The 22,337-nt window shown below is 41.3% G+C and overlaps 1 protein-coding gene across 2 annotated transcripts; it reads right to left on the reverse strand.

Annotated features, from left to right (window-relative positions):
• Positions 1–692: 692 nt before the first annotated feature.
• On the reverse strand, positions 693–13,151 carry LOC125267788 (uncharacterized protein C3orf85-like). Of its 2 annotated transcripts, none has more exons than XM_048189739.1 (7): positions 13,116–13,151; positions 12,836–12,938; positions 11,517–11,571; positions 10,279–10,358; positions 10,039–10,163; positions 1,146–1,231; positions 693–1,061 (listed from the first exon to the last, which is right to left on the reverse strand). In XM_048189739.1, exons 4-7 carry the CDS (start codon positions 10,322–10,324, stop codon positions 986–988), a joined length of 333 nt encoding a protein of 110 aa, XP_048045696.1. In that variant the 5' UTR covers positions 10,325–10,358; positions 11,517–11,571; positions 12,836–12,938; positions 13,116–13,151; the 3' UTR covers positions 693–985. The 2 variants fall into 2 exon arrangements, with proteins under 2 accessions (XP_048045696.1, XP_048045697.1); XM_048189740.1 differs by having other exon boundaries at positions 11,517–11,661; positions 13,116–13,143.
• Between the last annotated feature and the right edge of the window lie 9,186 nt (positions 13,152–22,337).

Consider the following 22,337-nt stretch of genomic DNA (forward strand, 5'->3'; position numbering starts at 1 on the left):
CGTCGACTGAGAAACCAAAGACTCTTACTGAGTTTTTGAAATGAGCGCATGCGTAAGAACAACCCTCCTCCTTCACAGCTCATTTCAAGAGAACGCCTCCCAAAACTCGTGCACGAGTATTGGAACACGAGTGTTTACCACCGGCATTCACTGTGTCGTGTTAGTGGATTCATTATGTCGGACTCACCGCAGGTAACTCATAATCTGCAGTTGTTACTCCTGTCTCCTGACAAAAACACTGCATGTGGCGCCTGTAGAGTGTGGAAAGTTAGGGGGTACTTAAGGGGGTACAGGGGGTACTTCAGGGGGTACTCCAAGATAAAAAGTTTGGGAACCACTGACTTAAAGGATTAGTTCACTTTCAAATGAAAATTATCCCAAGCTTTACTCACCCTCAAGCCATCCTAGGTGTATATGACTTTCTTTTTTCTGATGAACACAATCAGAGAAATATTAATAAATATCCTGACGCATCCGAGCTTTATAACGGCAGTAAGCAATACCAAACGAGTATTTCACTATACAAATTTTCATTTTTTTTTTTTAAATCCTTTAAAAAAAAATGAAGAAATCAATGACCAATTAAAAATGTAAATAAATAAATGTTCAAATTGAAAAAATAAACATATTCATTTTTTTTTTGAGAAAAATATAAAAATAAAATAAAATAATGAATTGCTAAATCATTTTAATTCAACTTTTTAATGCATTTAATGCATTTGCAAATCACTTTTCTTGTTATCTCATACATATTTAATAATTACTTAATAAACCAATTTCTTTATTTTATTTTAAAGTGGCTCTCCTAGTCCTCCATACTGCACAATGTATAAAAAGCATTTCTGCAAACTAATTAATTGCAATCTCTGAGAGAACTCTATGCAAAAAAAATATTGGCTGCTGTCCTGCTCACATCCCTTAGATCAGCAAAGCAGCCTCAGCACTCTCCATTGACTCAATTAGTCAATGGTTTTGTCCATATCAATCACTGTTGGCCTGTGTGTGCATCCAGCTGTGCTCTTACATTCCTCAGCATATCCATGTAGAGCCTACTGTTCTCACTATGGAGAGAAAAAAAAAGACTTTCATTTCTTTGTTGTTTTATTGCATTGTACTTTTCTGTTCAATCTAATCATAGTACTCACTCAGCCACAGAACGGTCAAATACCAGGATTCCCATGTCCATGTAGTATTGAGCATTTGCTCTCAGATCAGTCCAGTATTCATTTGCCTGCATGCCACATAAACACCATATTCCAGTAATATTATTACTAATCATGTACTTAAAGGTGCCGTAGAACGCGTTTTCAAAATATGTACTATAAGTCTAAGGTGTCCCCTGAATGTGTCTGTGAAGTTTCAGCTCAAAATACCCCATAGATTTATTTTTATTAACGATGCCCCTATTTTGGGGCATCATTAAATATGCGCCGATTCAGGCCGCGGCCCCTTTAAATTCTCGTGCTCCCCGCCCCCAAGCTCGCAACTGCCTTAAACAGCATAAACAAAGTTCACACAGCTAATATAACCCTCAAAATGGATCTTAACAAAGTGTTCGTCATGCAGCATGTCTAATCACGTAAGTATGGTATTTATTTGGATGTTTACATTTGATTCTGAATGAGTTTGAGGCTATGCTCTGTGGCTAACTGGCTAAGGAGAGATTTATAAAGAATGAAGTTGTGTTTATGAATTATACAGACTGCAAGTGTTTAATAATGAAAATAACGACAGTCTTGTCTCTGTGAATACAGTAATAAACGATGGTAACTTTAACCACATTTAACAGTACATTAGCAACATGTTAACGAAACATTTAGAAAGACAATTTACAAATATCACTAAAAATATCATGTTATCATGGATCATGTCAGTTATTATTGCTCCATCTGCCATTTTTCGCTATTGTCTTTGCTTGCTTACCTAGTCTGATGATTCAGCTGTGCACAGATCCAGACGTTAATACTGGCTGCCCTTGTGTAATGCCTTGAACATGAGCTGGCATATGCAAATATTGGGGGCGTACATATTAATGATCCCGACTGTTACATAACAGTCGGTGTTATGTTGAGATTCACCTGTTCTTCAGAGGTCTTTTAAACAAATCAAATTTACATAAGAAGGAGGAAACAATGGAGTTTGAGAATCACTGTATGTCATTTCCATGTACTGAACTCTTGTTATTCAACTATGCCAAGGTAAATTCAATTTTTCATTCTACGGCACCTTTAAATTCATTAGAAACATTTTTTTTCATATTTTTACCTATTTCACTATACTTTAATATGTTTTAATCACTTTCCTTATGTCATTGTAAATACATTTTGACTGCTGATGACTTAAAGGTGCAGTAAGTGATTTTTGAGAAACGCTGTTGAAAGTGGATCAAACCAAGCAGCACAACACACTTGTAGCCAATCAGAAGTAAGGGGTGTGTCAAATAGAACCTTTTGCAGGCTGCAACAAAAAAAACCTTGAGAGTTCTTTTTATTTGATGTAAATAGTGCTATAGCTTTTAGAGGTTCCAAATACAAAGCAAGTGATAGATGTATTTTGGTTCGATTTCACTTATACTGTACGTACAAATATTATAATCAGCTGAACAATGGAAGCCTTTTTAAAGGGTTAGTTCACCCAAAAATTAAAATAATGTCATTTATTACTCACCCTCATGCCGTTCCACACCTGTAAGACCTTCGTTAATCTTTGGAAAGCAAATTAAGTTATTTTTGATGAAATCGTCTCGGTTACGTATGTAACCCTCGTTCCTTGAAGGAGGGAACGGAAGCGTACGTCAGTAGTGACCGACAAATTGGGATATCGCTAGAGAGCCCCTATCAGCTTCGAGAGAACTAAAACAAGCCAATGACCGTCAGTAGTGTCAGTAGTGACCGACGAATTGGGATCCCAAATAAAGCGCCACAGTTACGAAACCCCTTCCAGTGCCCAGCGCAAGCTCTAACCACCCGTCGCACCCATGGGACGGTGAAGGGGGCGAGCTTATGCCGAGAGAGTCTACTGCTGTTCCGACATACCCACTAAGTAAACTAGACTACAATGGGAAATCGAACCCATAGGGGACGCTGCGGAGGCCACTACCTACCCTATGGGGGAGGAGTTTACGTGGAGAACACATATGGACTGGCCATGGGGCAGTACGCATATGAAGCCCCTGGAATGGCTCCACCTAAGTAGGGGGAGACTCATCTGACAGGTGACAGCAAAGTTAACTCTGCTAAGGGAAAGACACGGGCTCACCGTAGGGAGTTTGACCGTGGACGATACACATATGGGACCATTCACGTAGAGGGATCACAACATATGGAACCCAGCCAAGAGACAACGTCAGGGACGGATGTTGGCCTGGCATCAGACACCCCGCAATGTCCGAGCCAAAGGGGGAGGCGGAGGAGCTCGACAGGGTTCGCCAAACGGGGAACACGACTGGAGTAAGGATGCACGTATCCGGCCCAGAGGGCGGGAATGGCATTGCAAGCCACATAGAGCAGGTATAACGCGTCTACCGGCTGGTTGAAGCGAGTACACGGAAAGATACCAGCTCTACACGTAAGCTATAAAATCTAGCAAACGTGTTGGGTGTCGCCCAGCCCGCAGCTCTACAGATATCTGTCAGCGAGGCGCCTTGAGCCAGCGCCCAGGAAGAAGCCACTCCTCTAGTGGAGTGGGCTCTCAACCCGAACGGGCATGGCACGCCCTGGGATTCGTACGCCAGGGCGATGGCATCCACTATCCAGTGGGCCATCCTCTGCTTGGAGACAGGCTTTCCCTTCTGCTGGCCTCCGTAACAGACAAAGAGCTGATCTGAGGTCCTGAAGCTTCGAGTTCTATCCACGTAAACGCGCAGAGCGCGAACCAGACAGAGCAAAGCCAGGGCTGGGGCAGCGCTTGCAGGTTCACTACCTGATCTCTGAAGGGAGTGGTAGGAACCTTGGGCACATATCCGGGTGACGTGAGAATCCCCAGGCCCGAATTCCAGGCACGATTCGTCGACCGAAAATGCGTGCAGGTCCCCTACCCTCTTGAGCGAGGCCAATGCAATCAGGAGGACGGTCTTAAGGGACAGTACTTTTAACTCAACTGACTGCAAAGGCTCGAAGGGATGACGCCGAAGAGATGTAAGAACTAAGGTGAGATCCCAAGAGGCTCCCCTCAGGAACCTAACAATCAGATCGTGCTTCCCTAGGGACTTTCCATCGACTGCATCGTGATGTGCGGCAATAGCGGCAACATACACCTTGATGGTGGAGGGAGACAGCCTTCGCTCCAGGCCCTCTTGCAGGAAGGACAGCACAGATCTAACCGAGCATGATCGGGGGTCCTCCATTCAATGAACAGGTTCCACTTCAACGCATAGAGGCTCCTCGTAGAAGGAGCCCTAGCGGAAGTGATAGTGTCTGCAACCGCCTGGGGGAGATCACTTAGAACCTCCGCATCCCGTCCAGGGACCAAACATGGAGGTTCCACAGGTCAGGACGCGGGTGCCAAAGGGTGCCCCCTCTCTGAGTCAGAAGATCCTTCCTCAGAGGAATGGGCCAAGGAGGGACTGTCGCGAGGAGCATAAGGTCTGAAAACAAGGTCCGGGTGGGCCAATACGGGGCCACCAACAAGACCTGCTCCTCGTCCTCCCTGACTTTGCACAGTAGCAGTGCAAGAAGGCTCACTGGGGGAAACGCATATTTGTGAAGGCCCGAAGCTGTGTGCCAGGGCATCTGTGCCGAGAGACCTGCACGGCTGCACGGTTTAGCACACCTGGGACATGAATGGCACAAAGTGACCTCAGATGCTTCTGACTCCATAGCAAGAGATGGCGAGCGAGTTGCGACATGCGACGGGAGCGCATACCACCCTGATGGTTGATGTACACCACGGTCGCAATATTGTCTGAACGGACTAGAACGTGCTTGCCTGTCGCTTCTTGAAGTGGCCCAGCGCAAGACGAACTGCCAGCAACTCAAGGCAATTGACATGCCAATGCAGCTGCAGTCCCGTCCACAGACCTGAAGCTGCATGCCCGTTGTACGTGGCACCCCACCCCATGGTGGAGGCATCTGTGTGAACCACAGCATGCCTGGACACCTGTTCGAGGGGAACACAAGCCCGCAGGAATGAGGGGTCTGACCATTGGGTGAGAGTGCGATGGCAGTCCGGTGTCACGGGGACACGGAACGTACCGCGCTGCCACGCCCATCTCGGGACCCGGCCGTGAAGCCAGTGTTGAAGCGGCCTCATATGAAGCAATCCGAGCGGCGTGACTGCGGCTGCGGATGCCATATGCCCCAGGAGCCTCTGAAAGAGTTTCAGTGGGGCCGCTGTCCTGCGCTTAAGCGAACTCAGGCAGTTCATCACTGAATACGAACGCCCTGTTCCTTGAGAGGAACAATGGCCGCCTCCGCAACCTTCGTAAAGACGCGGGGTGACAGGGCCAGCCCAAAGGGCAGGACTTTGTACTGGTATGCTCGACCCTCGAACGCAAACCGTAGAAAGGGTCTGTGGTGAGGCAAAATTGAGACATGAAAGTATGCGTCCTTCAGGTCTATCGCTGCAAACCAATCCTGGGGACGGATGCATTCAAAGATGCGTTTCTGCATGAGCATCTTGAACGGCAGCCTGTGCAGGGACCTATTCAGGACTCGCAAATCCAGGATTGGCCGTAACCCACCTCCTTTCTTCGGTACAATGAAGTAGGGACTGTAAAACCCAGACTTCATATCGGCTGGAGGGACCGGCTCGATTGCTCTTCGCCAGGAGGACAGCAATCTCCGCTTGGAGAACAGGTGCACTGTCCAGAGTCACCTGAGTGAAATGGACACCTCTGAACACCAGGGGACGCCGGGCGAACTGAATCACATAGCCGAGTCTGATTGTGCGAATGAGCCAGCGGGACGGGCTGGGGAGCGCTAACCAGGCTTCCAGACACCGAGCCAGCGGGACCAAAGGCACCACAGACGCACCGGGAGTGGGGCAGCGAGGCAGAGTGCAGAGCCTCGGGTCCAGACAGCCGCGCCCTCTTGTGACCTGGAGGATTTGGACACAGCTCTTTTTGTGAAAAAGTGGGCTGGGCGGGACAGACAAAACAAATTTCTCCCGGCCCTCCTCCGGGAGTGGGAGAGACGGTGGAATCCTCTCCCAAAGAGCTGAAACTTCCTCCTCCAGGTCGCCCGTCTCAGGATCGCGACTTCCTCGATCTTTTGCCACCTGGCTTGGCCTGAGTGGGCTGGGGGCTCCGTCCGCTGCCGGCTCCCTGCTGTTTGGCTGGTGGAGGCTGCTGCTTTGCCAACTTAGCAGGGGCGGAGGACGACGCGGGCGGGCGCCCTCGGCGATGAGCAGGCTGAGGTTGCGCCGCCGGCGGGGTGGAGGCAGCAGCTGGCCGGCGGGGCAAGACATGTTTAATGGCCTCAGCCTGCTTCTGGGCGGCGGAGAACTGTTGGGCGAAGCTCTCCACCGCGTCGCCGAAAAGGCCGGCCTGGGACACGGGGGAGTCCAGGAACCGATATTTATCGGTCTCCCTCATGTCAGCCAGGTTCAGCCATAAGTGGCGCTGCTGGACTACAAGCGTAGCCATCGCCTGACCAACAGAGCGCGCTGTCACCTGTCGGTGGCAGCACGCAGCTCCCCCAGCAGCTGTTGGTCAAGGCCACCCTGGGGCATCTCCGATAGCGCTTTTGCCTGATAAACCTGCAAAAGGGCCATGGCATGCAGGGCGGAGGTGGCCTGCCCACAGGCTGTGTAAGCTTTCTCCGTCAGATTTGAGGAGAATTTACAGGCCCGGGACGGAAGGCGTGGTTCGCCGCGCCAGCCGGGGGCCGTAGGACACAACTGCTACGCTGACGATACTCAGCTCTATATTTCCTCGCGCCCTGACGAAACCTACAAATTCACAAAACTAACAGAATGCATAGCTGACATTAAAAACTGGATGACAAGAAATTTCTTATTATTAAATTCAGAAAAAACTGATATCCTAATCTTTGGACCAAAAACTTCCTCACGAAAAAACCTTGAATACTCTCTAACACTTGACGGGTGCTCCATTAAATCTTCGTCCTCAGTTAGGAACCTGGGTGTGCTCTTCGATACCAATCTTTCATTTGAAAGTCATGTTTCTAGTATCTGTAAAACCGCCTTCTTCCATCTAAAAAATATATCTAAATTACGACATATGCTCTCAATGACAAATGTGGAACAGTTGGTTCATGCATTCATGACCTCAAGACTAGATTATTGTAACGCTCTACTGGGTGGTTGTTCTGCTCGGCTTTTAAACAGACTACAGTTGGTCCAAAATGCGGCAGCTAGAGTTCTTACTAGAACCAGAAAGTATGACCATATTAGCCCAGTTCTGTCAACATTACATTGGCTCCCTATTAAACATCGTATAGATTTTAAAATCTTGCTACTTACTTATAAAGCTCTAAATGGTTTAGCTCCCAGTACCTAAGTGAGCTCTTAATGCATTATAGTCCTTCACGTTTATTGCGATCTCAGAATTCAGGCCAGTTGATAATACCCAGAATATCAAAATCAACTGAAGGCGGCAGATCCTTTTCCTATTTAGCACCTAAACTCTGGAACAATCTTCCTAGCATTGTTCGGGAAGCAGACACACTCTGTCAGTTTAAATCTAGACTAAAAACACATCTCTTTGCTCTTGCATACACATAACACATTATCAATACATTAACATTTTTCAAATCCGTTAAAGGATTGTTACGCTGCAATAATTAGGTCGGCCGGAACCGAGAACATTTCCTATAACACTAGATATACCTGTACATCAGAATAAGAATGGCATCTACGCTAATATCTGTCTCTCTGCTTATCCTGAGGTTTGCCGGGTGCTGGATCCAGGCCGTATCCAGATCAGATGGAGAACCTGTGTCTGGACCTGACTACAACGTAGCCCAGGAGACAATGGGCCTACAGATCCAGTTCTGGCTGCATCTATAATTTAGATTTTTAATCTCCGTATCCGCTTACATATATTTATATATAATCTATTTTTAATCTCTATAATAAAAATTTATAATTCAGATTTTGATCTCCATATCCATTTACATATATTATATATATCTTCCAAGGGTTTTTTTCCCTCCTAGGACTTTTCTCCCAGTGTTAGCACGCTGTGTTTTCTCCTAGGGGTTTTTTTCCACCCCTGGGAGTCAGCCGACATTGGCTTAATGTAGCACCATCTTGTATATGTTACATATTACCACGCTTGCTTGTACAGCTTATTTTTAACCACTTCTTTAACCACACACTTTCTGTGCTTCTAATATGTAAAGCTGCTTTGAAACAATTACCAATTGTAAAAAGCGCTATATAAATAAATTTGACTTTTTTGACTTGACATCGCTACAGACCGCTCGACTGGGGGGATCCCCGTATAGCCTTTAGCTTCTCCGCCGTCCAGGGTGGTGAAGGCGGACGAGGGACCAGGTCTAGAATGAACGCTATACGGCGTCTGCCAAGACTTCGTCACCTCATCGTGCACTTCCGGAAAGAAAGGCATCGGGGCGGGACGCTGAGGACCAATCGTCGAGCCGAGAAGGACCGGGACACGTCTCGGCCGCTCGGGAAAGCACAGCAGTCAACTCAGGATCCGACTAGGCAAAGACTGAGGCCCCGTGGGGCGGCAGAGCGGCCGAGTCTTCCTCTCCCGAGGACTCTTGCTCACCTTCCGACGCCGTGATTGACATATGATCTTCTGCGGGTGCACCAAAGGACAGCACCGGACGCTCGGAAGAGGGCCCAGCACGGCACGGTGGTAACACCACGAGCTGCGGTGCTGAAGAGGCAGCAGGGGCCCGCGGAGCAGTGCTCGGCGGGGAAGCCCTCACCGTGATCCTCAAATCACCCTGCCTACACGCCGCGAACCATCATTCTGACCGGAGCCAGAAAAAACGGCCGCACGGGGCATAGGGGAGGGGACCCCCGCTCCCTGAGAACCAAGGAACGAGAGTTTCGATCTCAGCACCGCGATAGTCATGTTCCCACAATGAGAACATGAACCATCTACAAAAGCCGCTTCAGCGTGCTGAACGGCCAAACACGTGATGCAGCGATTGTGCCCATCAGCAGGGACCAGGGAACGACCACACCCAGTAGCGCACAGACGAAATGACATCTTGTAAGATGCAGGGTTCGTCTGTGAAGTCTCTTTTAGAAGGGGAAATTCAGCTCTTTTGTGTCGAGACACACAGGGAGTGTCACGAGCGTGTGTAACACACGGGAGTACCGGCCCAAATCGCACACCAACAATCTTGGATTTACGGCGGAACGCTGTATCAACAGCAGTAGTTTCTGCCCGGCTCCAAACTCGCGGATTCGCTGCAGTGTCGTCACTCCAACACGGTAAGCTGATCTTCTTTTCGAGGCTTGTAAAAGTTTGTCAGCTGCAGGACACCAATGGTTTGGCTCCGAAGCCAATGTTCATTGGCTTGCTTTAGTTCTCTCAAAGCTGATAGGGGCTCTCTAGCGATATCCCAATTCGTCGGTCACTACTGACGTACGTCGAATGTGACCGACTGAAAGGGAACCGATGGCTCCTTGAAGCCTGCTTAGCCAGCAATGACATTTCCTCTCTCAAGATCCATTAATGTACTAAAAACATTTTTAAATCAGTTCATGTGAGTACAGTGGTTCAATACTAATATTATAAAGCGACAAGAATATTTTTGGTAAGTCGTTTTTTTTTTTTTTGGTGCACCAAAAATATTCTTGTCACTTTATAATATTAATATTGAACCACTATACTCACATGAACTGATTTAAATATGTTTTTAGTACATTAATGGATCTTGAGAGAGAAAATGTCATTGCTGACTATGGAGGCCTCACTGAGCCATCGGATTTCAACAAAAAATATCTTAAGTTGTGTTCTGAAGATGAACGAAGGTCTTACGGGTGTGGATCGGCATGAGGGTTAGTAATGAATTACATTATTTTCATTTTTGGGTGAACTAACCCTTTAACACAACATATCAAATCTGAGGCTGTGGATAGGTCGCTAGTGTTCACCTGCTCTTGTATGGTGTAACCCCATTGGTTCTGAGAATAATTGGGATCCCAGAAGCCAGACTGTCTCTTTATACGTAAAAATTTTGTGGCCTGCTCCCCCTTCACAAATGGAGCGGTGAAGACACCTATGTGAAAAATCGATTATTCATTTGTTGTCTGTATGAGTCAAATACAGTTTCCATTTACATGCACACAATTCATGATTAGTTCTTTGCTATACACAGGCAAAATCAAACTCACCACTTATGAGAGTCATCAGAATCACTATCTGCTTCATGCTTTTCATCTGTGCGCAAGCAGGGAAATTGTCTCTGTGCTCTCTAAATAAAACAATATGGTGATGATAAATATATCTACTCTTTCATTAGTTAACTTTGGTTAATGCATTAACTAACTAAGAGCATTACATTTGTACAGTATTTGTTAACATTTGTTAATAAATGCAACTGTCCATGTTAGCTCAGTCAATGCCATTAAATAATATTAACAGGTGCAACTTTTAATTTTAACTTTATTGTATTAGTAAATGTTGAAATTAACATTAGCTAAGATTAATAAATGCTTTTGAAGTATTTTTCATCATTAGTCAGTTGTTTTATTTGTGATAATAATGCAATGAACACATGCCAAATTGTGTGGAAATCATTTTTGGTCATGCAGTCATACAAAGATTATGAACACTTGCAAAAACAAGAGAGAACCAACTAAATATTAGTAATGTAGTCAGTGTATGCTTTGTTTTTCTATGCATTTTTTGTATAGTAAAATTGAACCTGTGGCTGTAGTTTGCCTTTTTTTGGCCAAATAATTTTGTCAGATAAATACCTTAACCAAGTTTAGTGTTTTGTTCATCCCTCATGTTTAAAATATTTAAAAAATATATATTTTCCTCATATTTTGATGGTTTAATCGAACTTATAGCATCAAAAACAAACATCCCCTCCAGACATCACTTTTGGCCACTATTGTAGTTAAATAATGTTAACAGATGAAACCTTATTGTAAAGTGTTACACTTATTTTGTCTAAAATAATAAATTAGCTCAACACTACTCTGAGTTGTATACAATAAAGTGCTTTCAAAGTAATTATGAAATGTACAGTAAACATCAAATAACAGCTAGAAAGAAATGTCTACCAAGAACAAGCAACTCTGGCCTCAACTATGAAGTCGCACCTTCATGAAAAAGAAAAAAAAAAAAAAAAAAAAAAAGAAGAAGAAGAAGAAGAAAAAAACCCTGCTAGCTTTCAGCTGCTAAATAGAAGAAAATGTCAAAATATGACCAGGCTGGTTTCTCAAAAGCATAGTAAGCCTGAGTAAATCATAGAACCATTGGCACCAATCTCACGATGCTTTAGAGAAACGCAGCCCTGAGTAGTCATGTGCCTCACAAACTATATGAAGGCAACTTAAATTGACCTATGCTATCACTTTTTACATGAGGTTCTCTAGTTTTCGAGCATTGCTGTGAGTTTTACCTGTGCAGACGTCTGTAGAGCGTGGATCACGAAAGGCAGCTGCTAGAATGTGGAGCTGTGGTGTGAGAGGGAACAGGAGACGCTTTCAGAACAGATCTGAATACACAACTCTGTGGCAACCATGACCACTGCAATGACTATTCACCTAGAACAGCAATAACATTCACACAGTTAAATATAGCAGTTTAACACAAATACAGATATACACTACTAAAAAGTTTGGAATAATTCAGATATTTTAAATGCTTTTGAAAGAAGTTTCTTCTGCTCATCAATGCTGCTTTTATTTGATTAAAAATACAAGACGGTGAAACTTTTAAAATAACTGTTTCTGTTTGAAAATGTTTTAAAATGCAGTTTACTCATGTGATAGAAATTACTCCAGTCTTCAGTGTCACATGATCCTTCAGAAATCATTCTAATATGCTGATTTGCAGCTCAAATATTACCAGTTATTATTAGTGCTCAAATATTAATAATGGTTCTTATTTATCAATTTTTATCTTTATTTGCTGCTTAATATTTCTGTGGAAACAGTGATAAAAAAAAAAAAAAATCAGAATCCTTTGATGAATAGAGAGAAAATCTATTTGAAATAGAAATATTTTTAACATTATAAATGTCTTTACGGTCACTTTTCCAAACAATTTAATGCCTCCTTGCAAAAAAAAAAAAAAAATTGTTTTCTTTTCTTTTTTTTTATTCTTACCTCTGAATGGTAGTGTTTCACAGTTTCCTCGAAAATATGAAGAAAAATGGTTTTCAACATTAATAAAAATAATAAATCAGGATCATGTGACACTAAAGACTGGAGTAACGATGCTGAAATATAACTTTGCATCACATAAATAAATTACATTTTAAAAAAATATTCTTTTAAATTGTAATAATATTTCACAATATTACTGTTTTATTGTATTTTTTCATCAAATAAATGCAGCCTTCATGAGCAAAAAGAGAGTTATTTCAAAAACATTAAAACATCTGAATTTTTTAAACTTCTGACCAGGGCTGCATTTCCCAAAAGCATTGTAAGCCTAAGTTGATCATAGAACAATAGATAAATTTAGGCTTACAATACTTTTGAGAAATGCAGCCCAGTATAGTGGTGCCAAAAGTATCTGGAAATGTGAGCCACACTTTAAAATACATGAATGTCATTGGATTATGTACAAAATATCAAGTCAAGCAGCATTTATTGAGATGTAGCACACTTCTCACATAAACACACTGTCATGTATGCTCTCCATCTGCCCATCTTCACCAGTTTAGTCAACTAGTCAGGAACTACATTTCCCAACATCCCTCCTGTCCCTCACCTGCTCTCACTTGGCCTTCACCCACACCTGTTCCCCATCAGCATGCCAGTCAGCACCAGGATAAAATCCATCCACGTCCTCCGTCATAATCACCATTCTAAACCTACAATGAAAAGAAATGTAAGTTATCCACCAGCATTCATTCAAAGTTTATGTGCTATTATCCCATCTGTTCAATAAACAACTGTTTGGATTGGTTCTATCTGTTTTTGAGTCTGGTTTATCCTGACAGAAGACCAGACCAACAACTTAACGGTGATGAATCCAATAGAGTGTTCACCTGTCCACCCTGCTGACCTGCTCCTCTCCCACTCACAAGATGGCCACCCTCTAGAACAGTGGTTCCCAAACCTGTCCTGGAGGACCCCCAGCCCTGCACATTTTGTACGACTCCCTATTTCTGACACACCCATTTCAGGTCTTGCTGTCTCTACTAATGAGCACATGAGTTAAATCAGGTGTGATATATGAGGGAAACATACAAAATGTGCAGGGCTGGGGGTCCTCCAGGACAGGTTTGGGAACCACTGCTCTAGAAGAGGAGTTCCTTGAGCTTCCCTACCTTGTGTCTTGGAGTTACAACACCTGAAAACCATCTTCAGGAGTGGTTTGGATAATGATCTTTTCCAACAGTTACCAGCAGGAACTACCACCTGTAATGATCCACCCCTGGAACAATATCTACTCCCTCACAGTAGAAGTATGAGAAGACACCATCACTCCTCAATCGCAGCCTCGCAGCCCAGACAGCCCCTTACCCAACCCACCATGGTCACAAAGCCAGTGCCCACCGCAGACCCAGAACCTGAGCGAGCCCAACACGAGTAAAGGGCCAGAGCTAGTGTCTGCCAAGGACCTGTTGCTGATAGAGAAGGTCACCCTGGAGCCAGAGCCTGAAGCCCTACTCGTCCCAGAGCCCGAGCCAGACTTTGTGTCTGACCGGGTGCGTGAGCCGACACCCATTGTCATCCCATTGGGGACTTTAGTGTAATTTGACAGTGTGGAGTTGGGTTCCATTCATGTCCCCTTCCCTGGTGTACAGTTGCTGCCTATAAGCACGATCAATAAAATGGACTCCTTGGTCCCCCCCTATATCCAATCCAAGTCTCCTCCATGGTCCCGCCCAGCTTCAAGTCTCCTTCATCTCCACTGGTCCCGCCCTGCTCGAAGTCTTTGTTGACGATGGTTCCATCCAGCTCCAAGGCTCCTTATTCACGGCTGGTCCCACTCAACTACGAGTCTCCGTCGTTGCTGCTGGTCCCACTCAGCTCCAAGGGTGCTTCTCAATACTCAAATTAATGCTTCCTCGTTTCCTTGCTCCTCACATCCTCCATGCTGTGACCTGGAAACCAATCGAACTCAGCCATCTTTAGGGATGGGTACCGAAACCCGGTATTAAATTGACCCCGGGGCTAAATTTTGAAAGACCGGTGTATCGATAAGCTCTGACGTTAACGGTTCTGCTATCGGTACTGGAGAAATTATGAAAAAAATACACGTACATTTATTATTGCTATATAGACATTATCTTGCGAATACTATCTCGCCAGAGTCGCCAGCTGTGTCTGTATGCAATAATATTAGGACATTTGTCTATGGTGCATTTTTGCTTTCGCAACCCAGAAGAGAGATCGCGCTCACGCAGTTACAGCGCGCACAGCCGCTCACATGAAATCCCTGTTTAATGGTGACGATGGAGGAGAGAACTAAACAACTAAACGTCTGCTTACACTTTAGGTCTGTGATATTATGCTTATTTTATTTTTGATTTCGATTTTGGCTTCCAAGTATCATCAGAAAGAAGATTTCTGAGGTAAAACTATTAAAAACTATCCACGGTTCGTCTACCACCCCTTTATTCTATTCACAGCTGCGCGCGTTCATTTCTCCCTAAACCCAAACTTAACGTCAGAATCAGCACAATCGGTGATTGTTGTCTTTACTGTTGCTAAATTGCAGTAAATGTTTGATAATTATTATCAACGTTTTAAAACGCTGAAAGCACAATAATCCGCGCAAGAGACGCTGTTCCTCAGGCTGAATTGTGTGTGCGGCGCGCGCTTCAAAACGGGTCTCTAATAGACAAACAAATTACACTTTGGGCTTCAGGTGCACGTCGAAACGATCAAATACACACACAAATATGTTAAAATGACCGGATTGGAGCGTGTTTAGCTATATGGCAAGCCAAAGTACTCACAAACGCCTGGTCGGACGTCTGATTGCACACTGACGCGTCAAAAGCGCGCGTTTTGACAGCAAAACGTGCGTCCTCGACGTGTGATTTGCGTTAAGAACATGCGTTCTTAACGCGCGCTTTGGTATCATGGGAAACGCGCGTCAAGAACGCGCGTTTTTGTGTACCAAAACGCGCGTTCTCGGCGTGTGATTTGCTATTAAAACGCGCGTTCTTGACGTGCGCTTTGGAGTGACCAAAAACGCGCGCTTTTGACGTGCGTTTATCATAACACAAATGGGCGTCGAATACGTGCGTTTTGAGTCAGACAAAACGCTCGTTATGAACGTGTGAACAGGTAAACCAAACAGGCAGTGCAAACGTGTGTTTAAAGTGTCCATCAGGCGAAGAGAACGCGCTCTTTCCTTAGAGTTCTCAAAAGTGCATGTCGAAAGCGTGTGCTCACTCTTTAGGGCTTTGAGTCTGTTATGTTTTTGTCCGCTATAGGTTTAGGACAGTATTATCATTAAACTCAACCAAAACAACATGGAATTGTCGAGGATAAATTTGGCAGATGATTATAATGGTTGAGTTATAATCCATAATAATTAATATGAAATATGCATATGAAAACGTAAAACTATTATTTAAAATAGCCGTGGGGGATTACAGTGGATATTCCTTCGATCAAGGCCAAAACTTTGTAAGTTTGTAAGGAGCCAATAACGACATGTATGATCATCTTGGCTATATATTACGGTGGCGCATTGCCTCATAAATAATATTTTTTCCCCCTCAATTATGTCATTAAGACATCTTTTCTCGTAATAACGAGATATGTCGTTAAAATCACATATTTTGTACGTGACGTGTACGAAAAATACCTTTATACCTTTATCTGATCTATAGAGCTCATATAGCCTATATCGGTTCAATTTACATTTATTTTTTTAGCGCTTTTCACAATACTTAGACCTATAGTTTTAAAGCAGCTTTATAGGAAATGCTTTAACATTACAATTTGGAGTACCTAATCTGTTATCAAAGGTGACTGTACAAGTTATGGCCTAATTTCAGACATATATAGCCTACATAGGCTATATGTAGTTAGCTAACATATTAATTTAAACAATGTATTAAGGTAGAAACAATGAGCGATGTCCAGAAAAATGTGTAGGCCTAGCCTATATATTAAACGTTGTAGCCTACTAAGAAAGCATAGGTACTACACAGAAAACTGTATTCGTGCAGAATTTGATCTTTTAATAGCCTATCACTTAGTAGGCTACATTAAGCGACCTTAAGCTTTTTCTTTATAACGGTTTTCTATAAGAGAAAAACACTTAATGTAGGCTAATTAAACGAACTGCGTTCATATTCTGGGCTCATCTGCTTTGCTGTACATAGTATGGTTTAGTATGGTGTTTACTGAGTTTGGTCTTTTATGTCACACATTAGCCTATACAAGCATTAAGCTTTAAACATGTATTTTAGGCTATCTCCACAACAAATCCATAATGGTATTCAATACAAAACAAGACTGAAAATTGTTATAAAAAGTATAAAATAATCATAAACAAATTATGGCATTCATTACAAACAATATTTATTTAAAAGCCTAAAAAAAATGTATTTAAATTGACACTGTTGGGCTCTCATTCGGCACAAATCCAATTTTAGCACTTGGACATTAAAATATATGTACGCCTATTATGTTGTTAAACAATGCTTTCGTGTCCCAAAACAGCATTCACATGCGCAAAAACATGTTTGGAACAGGGTCGATAATTTCAATATTAGTGGGGCTCAGCCCCAAATGAGGGATTTAAAAATATGTATATGCTATAGGCCGATATAGGCCTATTTAATAAATGTTATGCATGAACAATACATAGGAGGCCTATATCAAGTCAATCCCTGTTGAATTTATTTCTAATCATTCTAAATATTCATGAATATTCAATAAGAATATCGACAAACTTTAGGCTATTTTTGGGATGTATTTGTCTAGATTGGCAATATGTGGCTAACATTTTCTTTTTAATATTTTTTCCAATACATGTAATCTTTTGAACACTATTTTTTTTTTAAACTCTATTTCTGTGCAGTAAAATTAACTTGAATGTGTAACAAAATTTAGTAGTTTAGGCTTTAAAATATTGTTTGTAGGTAATGAATGCCAATATAATTTATGTTTATTTAATACTTATATTTTGTATAGAACAATTTAAAGGATTTGTTGTGGAAATAGCCTAAAATACATGTTTAGCATATTTTTTTGTAAAAATTTCGTTTTTACCGGCTAGCCCGGCTTCAGGTTGGCATAGGGGTATTTAATCCCACCACTGCGTAGGCTTTTTTAGTTCCCCTTGCGCTACAAATCTTTTACATTTAATGGTATTCAGAAAAACAGAACAATAATGACAAATATAATATATAAACGTCAACCCCAAACCAAATTAATTTAAAGCTAAACTGAAATAGAAACCCATTTGGCATAAATCCAAATGTTTCCATATGCACTATTTGGATCCTATAGCCTATTTATTATTTAAACGCTCTGGGTAGCGTTTCCCAAAAGCATCGTAAGCCTAAATTGATCGTAGCTCCAAGCTCCATTGGTTTCAATAGAGCTACGATCAACTTAAGCTTACGATGCTTTTGGGAAACGCAGCCCTGGGCTGGATTTCCCGATAACGTTGTCTCTCAGCGCGCTACGAAGACCCTAAAGTATACCTTAACTGAATGTATACCTTTTTCAGGCATGTTCCCCGAACTATACCTTAGGAGGTTGCTTAAGATATACCTTCTTAAGTGCGACGTTACCAGGTGCTGCCCATGGCACTGAAGCTGAATTGGTTGATATCGATGGCTCGAGAATCGATAATTCACTCTATACAGGGGCTGCTTCACTATGTGAGAAATCAGTGTTCTTTATAAAAAGAAGCACTTCAGAAGTAGAAAATGCATTTATCAGGACTCATTGGATCTTATAAAAATAATCCAAATTACAAACTAAATCTATCTTGTAATTTATCTATATTCTGGGGGTGCGGAGCCCCCATCAGCGCGAGTTTAAGGCGACAGTTATTTAGAACATAATTTTAGAATGTATTAATTCCTTGGAGACACGTCATGCAGCTGGCAGATATGTATGTAACTCGTTTATATCGTTTTTCCTTTGTTATTCAAAATATTCACAAACTTGTTAACTACACCAAGCATTTTATGATATATTCCGATTGTAAAATATGTGGAAGTGAATTTTTGTCGCGCGATGAGTTTGCACCGCAATTCAGAGCTGTCGGATTTACTTAATTTTCCCCGAAATACATTAAAGTATGTGGCTGGTGAACTGGGAGAAGAATAGAGTAAACTTATGTTTCATACACAATGTGTATCTGATATTAATAAAACACTTCGTCAAATTATATAATTGAAAGGGTTATTATTGCAGCTTCTATAGGCTAGACATCGGTGTATTGAATTTGAATTTAACAAACTATAAATGTATTTTTATATAGCCTAGTGCCTCATTCATATGTGTATTTAAATGACTGAAATCTAAATAAACCTGATGTGGGGTTGAAAACACTAAATATAGTTGTGATATATGACAAGAGCTGAGCGCGTCTGTCTCTGGATCAGAGCTAAAGCACATTTGAAGTGAATCTTTGCATTTTATTCTTTGTCATTATCCTAATTGAACACTGGGTGCATTACAACTTCAGAATTATATTCGTATAGACTGTCAGCAGTGATAAGGTATAGTTAAGAGTGGTCCAGACCAACCTTACGAAAGTATGACTTACAGAAGGTATACAAGAACGTTTCGGGAAACATGTATTAACGTTAACGACGTAGAGTTAACAAGGTTTCGGGAAATTCAGCCCTGATTGTACACAGACTAAAATGAGCAGTGTCTTTTTCTGTATTTGGTTGAATGTATTTTGTTTTGACAATAAACAGGCTGCATGCTATGTCAAGTTATAGTAGCCTACACTGTAAAAAATGACCGTGATTTTAACAGTAAAAGTCTGTAAAAACGCTGCGGTGAAAAACTGTTGATTGGTTTACAGAAAGTTTCCGTACTATATACGGTGAATAACTGTAATAGATCTAATGGTACATTTAATGTAATTTTACGGTAAAATACCGTTAAATTCACAGTTTTTGGAAGTGAAAAATAACAATTCATTGTAAAATTTACAGTGAAAAACCGTATATTGACATTCCCACAATTCCCTGCGTGATACTTCACATTTGATATATTTTCGTTGAAATAACTCTGTTTCTTAGTTTTTCTCATTTTTTTCTAATTAGTTATGTACATTAGGGTTTTATGTTACATCTAATGTTGTTAAATTAATGTTTATTGCATTTTTAAAATTTCATGCATGTTACCATGATGGTGTTTAGTGTGTGTGTGAATGACACTGTGTGCACCTTCTATATATTAGTATTGTCCTCCTCAGCTTGTGGAAAAGCTGCTTGTGATGAACTTTGATTCATCATGTGACTCTCATCACCACTGTGTTTGGTGACTGTCAGTGTATTATAAAGGTACAAAACAGATATTAGTACTTCATTAGGTTAGTAAATTAACATTATATCAGTTAATGAAATATGTTATTTTACCGTAAATTTAACAGATTTAAAATGTAAAATTCACATGTAACTCCGTAAGTATGTTTACGGTTTGATGTCATTTTTACAGTATTGTTCTGGTAACCACAGCTGCCGGTATTTTTCCGTAGAAACAACGGGATTTTTTTTTACAGTGTAGCTAAAACTGATATGGCGCCGGCGCGTTCACTTGAATTTTCTTATAAAAGCATAAACAACTTAAAATACTCAGACATTTATGGTCATAAGAGTAACACCATTCGAATCTGTGTAGGTATAACTATTATTGTAACTATTATTTGCACTCACACAATAAAACATTGCTTGAAAAATAAAGACAAGCAATGCCTTTCCGTGAACTTCTCAAAAATGAATCGAAACTCATCATATGGTCTACTTGTCGCATATTTTTTCTTTCATTTTCTTAATATGTTAATTATTTAGGTTTAATATATTTCGTGTATGCCTAGCTAGAAATAGGCTATTTATTCCTTTTATAAGATTTCATCTTGTTTTTTCTTCGTTCACAGAAGACCTTTTTTGAGGTATTGTCTCCACTTTCATTCATCAGTTTTATTTTGATAAATAGGTCTATGACAATATAGCATTATTTTTGTATCCGTAGCGCAGGCCTGTGTATTTTAGCAAAATTATTTTTGAATAGACCTATAATAAAATGCGACTGAAACACCAATGATAATTTTTTTTCTCTCAAAAACTTAATTCTGACTTTGTGCATGTGGCATAATCAGGTGCGAGTTATTTTCCAGAAAGTAAGTAATGCTAAATAATAAAACTGTGTTTTATTAGGCTATTAGAAACCGCATAGGCTACACGGCAATAAAACAATAATATTGTGTTCATTACTCTATGGGCATTGCCATCGATACAGACATCTAAAGGTATTTTACACTATATTTGCTTCTGCTTTTCGAGTGCGGAAGTGTGATAAAGGCATGATAAATTCTCTATTATAGATCAGATAAAGGTATAGCCTATACATTCACGTCATATATGCCAACAAAATGTCGTTTTAACGACATAACATCTCGTTAATACGAGAAAAGATGTCTTAACAACATAAATTCTCGTTATTACGAGAAAAGATGTCTTAACGACATAATTGAGGGAAAAAATATTATGTATGAGGCAATACGCCACCGTAATATATAGCCAAGATGATCACACATATGGTGTAGTATTTTATTGGCTCCTTACAAATTTACAAAGTTTTGGCCTTGATCGAAGGAATATCCACTGTAATCCCCCACGGCTATTTTAAATAATAGTTTTACGTTTTCATATGCATATTTCATATTAATTATTATGGATTATAACTCAACCATTATAATCATCTGCCAAATTTATCCTCGACAATTCCATGTTGTTTTGGTTGAGTTTAATGATAATACTGTCCTAAACCTATAGCGGACAAAAACATAACAGACTCAAAGCCCTAAAGAGTGAGCACACGCTTTCGACATGCACTTTTGAGAACTCTAAGGAAAGAGCGCGTTCTCTTCGCCTGATGGACACTTTAAACACACGTTTGCACTGCCTGTTTGGTTTACCTGTTCACACGTTCATAACGAGCGTTTTGTCTGACTCAAAACGCACGTATTCGACGCCCATTTGTGTTATGATAAACGCACGTCAAAAGCGCGCGTTTTTGGTCACTCCAAAGCGCACGTCAAGAACGCGCGTTTTAATAGCAAATCACACGCTGAGAACGCGCGTTTTGGCACACAAAAACGCGCGTTCTTGACGCGCGTTTCCCATGATACCAAAGCGCGCGTTAAGAACGCGTGTTCTTAACGCAAATCACACGTCGAGGACGCGCGTTTTGCTGTCAAAACGCGCGCTTTTGACGCGTCAGTGTGCAATCAGACGTCCGACCAGGCGTTTGTGAGTACTTTGGCTTGCCATATAGCTACTTAAACGCAGTTTATATCGTAAGTGTAAATTAACAGCTGGGAGAAAATCCGATGTGTGTTAATATCTATTGTCTTAAAGTGACAGCAGTCACAACATTTATTCTGATGATTGTGCCATCAATGCTAATCAAACAACAAAATGCAAAGAGAAAATCACTCAGCGCTTCTTCTGGATATAGTTATCCTTAATAAGCATTAATCTATTAATTTATACTGTGAAAACCATCCAGTGTTATTTTACATTTGGTTACTTTACTTAGATTTCTTTTATAGGCTAGGTCTATATTACCTGAACACATGAACAAATGAAAGCACTTTATTTCATTTGTATCTTTGTTTTATTGTATTTGTCAGTTTGTTTTACTTTCTTTGTTCATGTTCTTACTGTATCTTACATAAAACACCAAAAATGCCGGACACTATATAATATAAAGCAATGTTAATTCAGCTCTTATATATATATATATATATATATATATATATATATATATATATATATATATATATATATATATATATATATATATAAACAAAAAGTACCGATAAGAATACCGTTAAAGTACCGTATCGATAAGCAGTATCGGTAAGCGTAGTAATATCGTTAAAACCTTAACGATACCCATCCCTAGCCATCTTGAAGGACATATCAATTCTCTAATTGCACCATGAAGAGGCGAGGGAAAAATGAGTAAGGAAGCTTCCAGAGGAGTCATTTCTCAAGAAAAATCCTGACGCAGAATAAATTCTCCTCCCCCTTCCAATCTGT

Source organism: Megalobrama amblycephala, linkage group LG4 (genome assembly GCF_018812025.1).
Source record: "Megalobrama amblycephala isolate DHTTF-2021 linkage group LG4, ASM1881202v1, whole genome shotgun sequence".
NCBI classification, from domain to species: domain Eukaryota; kingdom Metazoa; phylum Chordata; class Actinopteri; order Cypriniformes; family Xenocyprididae; genus Megalobrama; species Megalobrama amblycephala.

Excerpts from the sequence above, each read along its gene's own strand:
- LOC125267788 (XM_048189739.1), bottom strand. The coding sequence starts at position 10,324 with ATGAAAAGCATGAAGCAGATAGTGATTCTGATGACTCTCATAAGTG. Across the intron at positions 10,164-10,278 it reads TCTGATGACTCTCATAAGTG|GTGTCTTCACCGCTCCATTT; the intron begins GTGAGTTTGATT and ends TTTTTCACATAG. Across the intron at positions 1,062-1,145 it reads TTTGACCGTTCTGTGGCTGA|TGAGAACAGTAGGCTCTACA; the intron begins GTGAGTACTATG and ends TTCTCTCCATAG.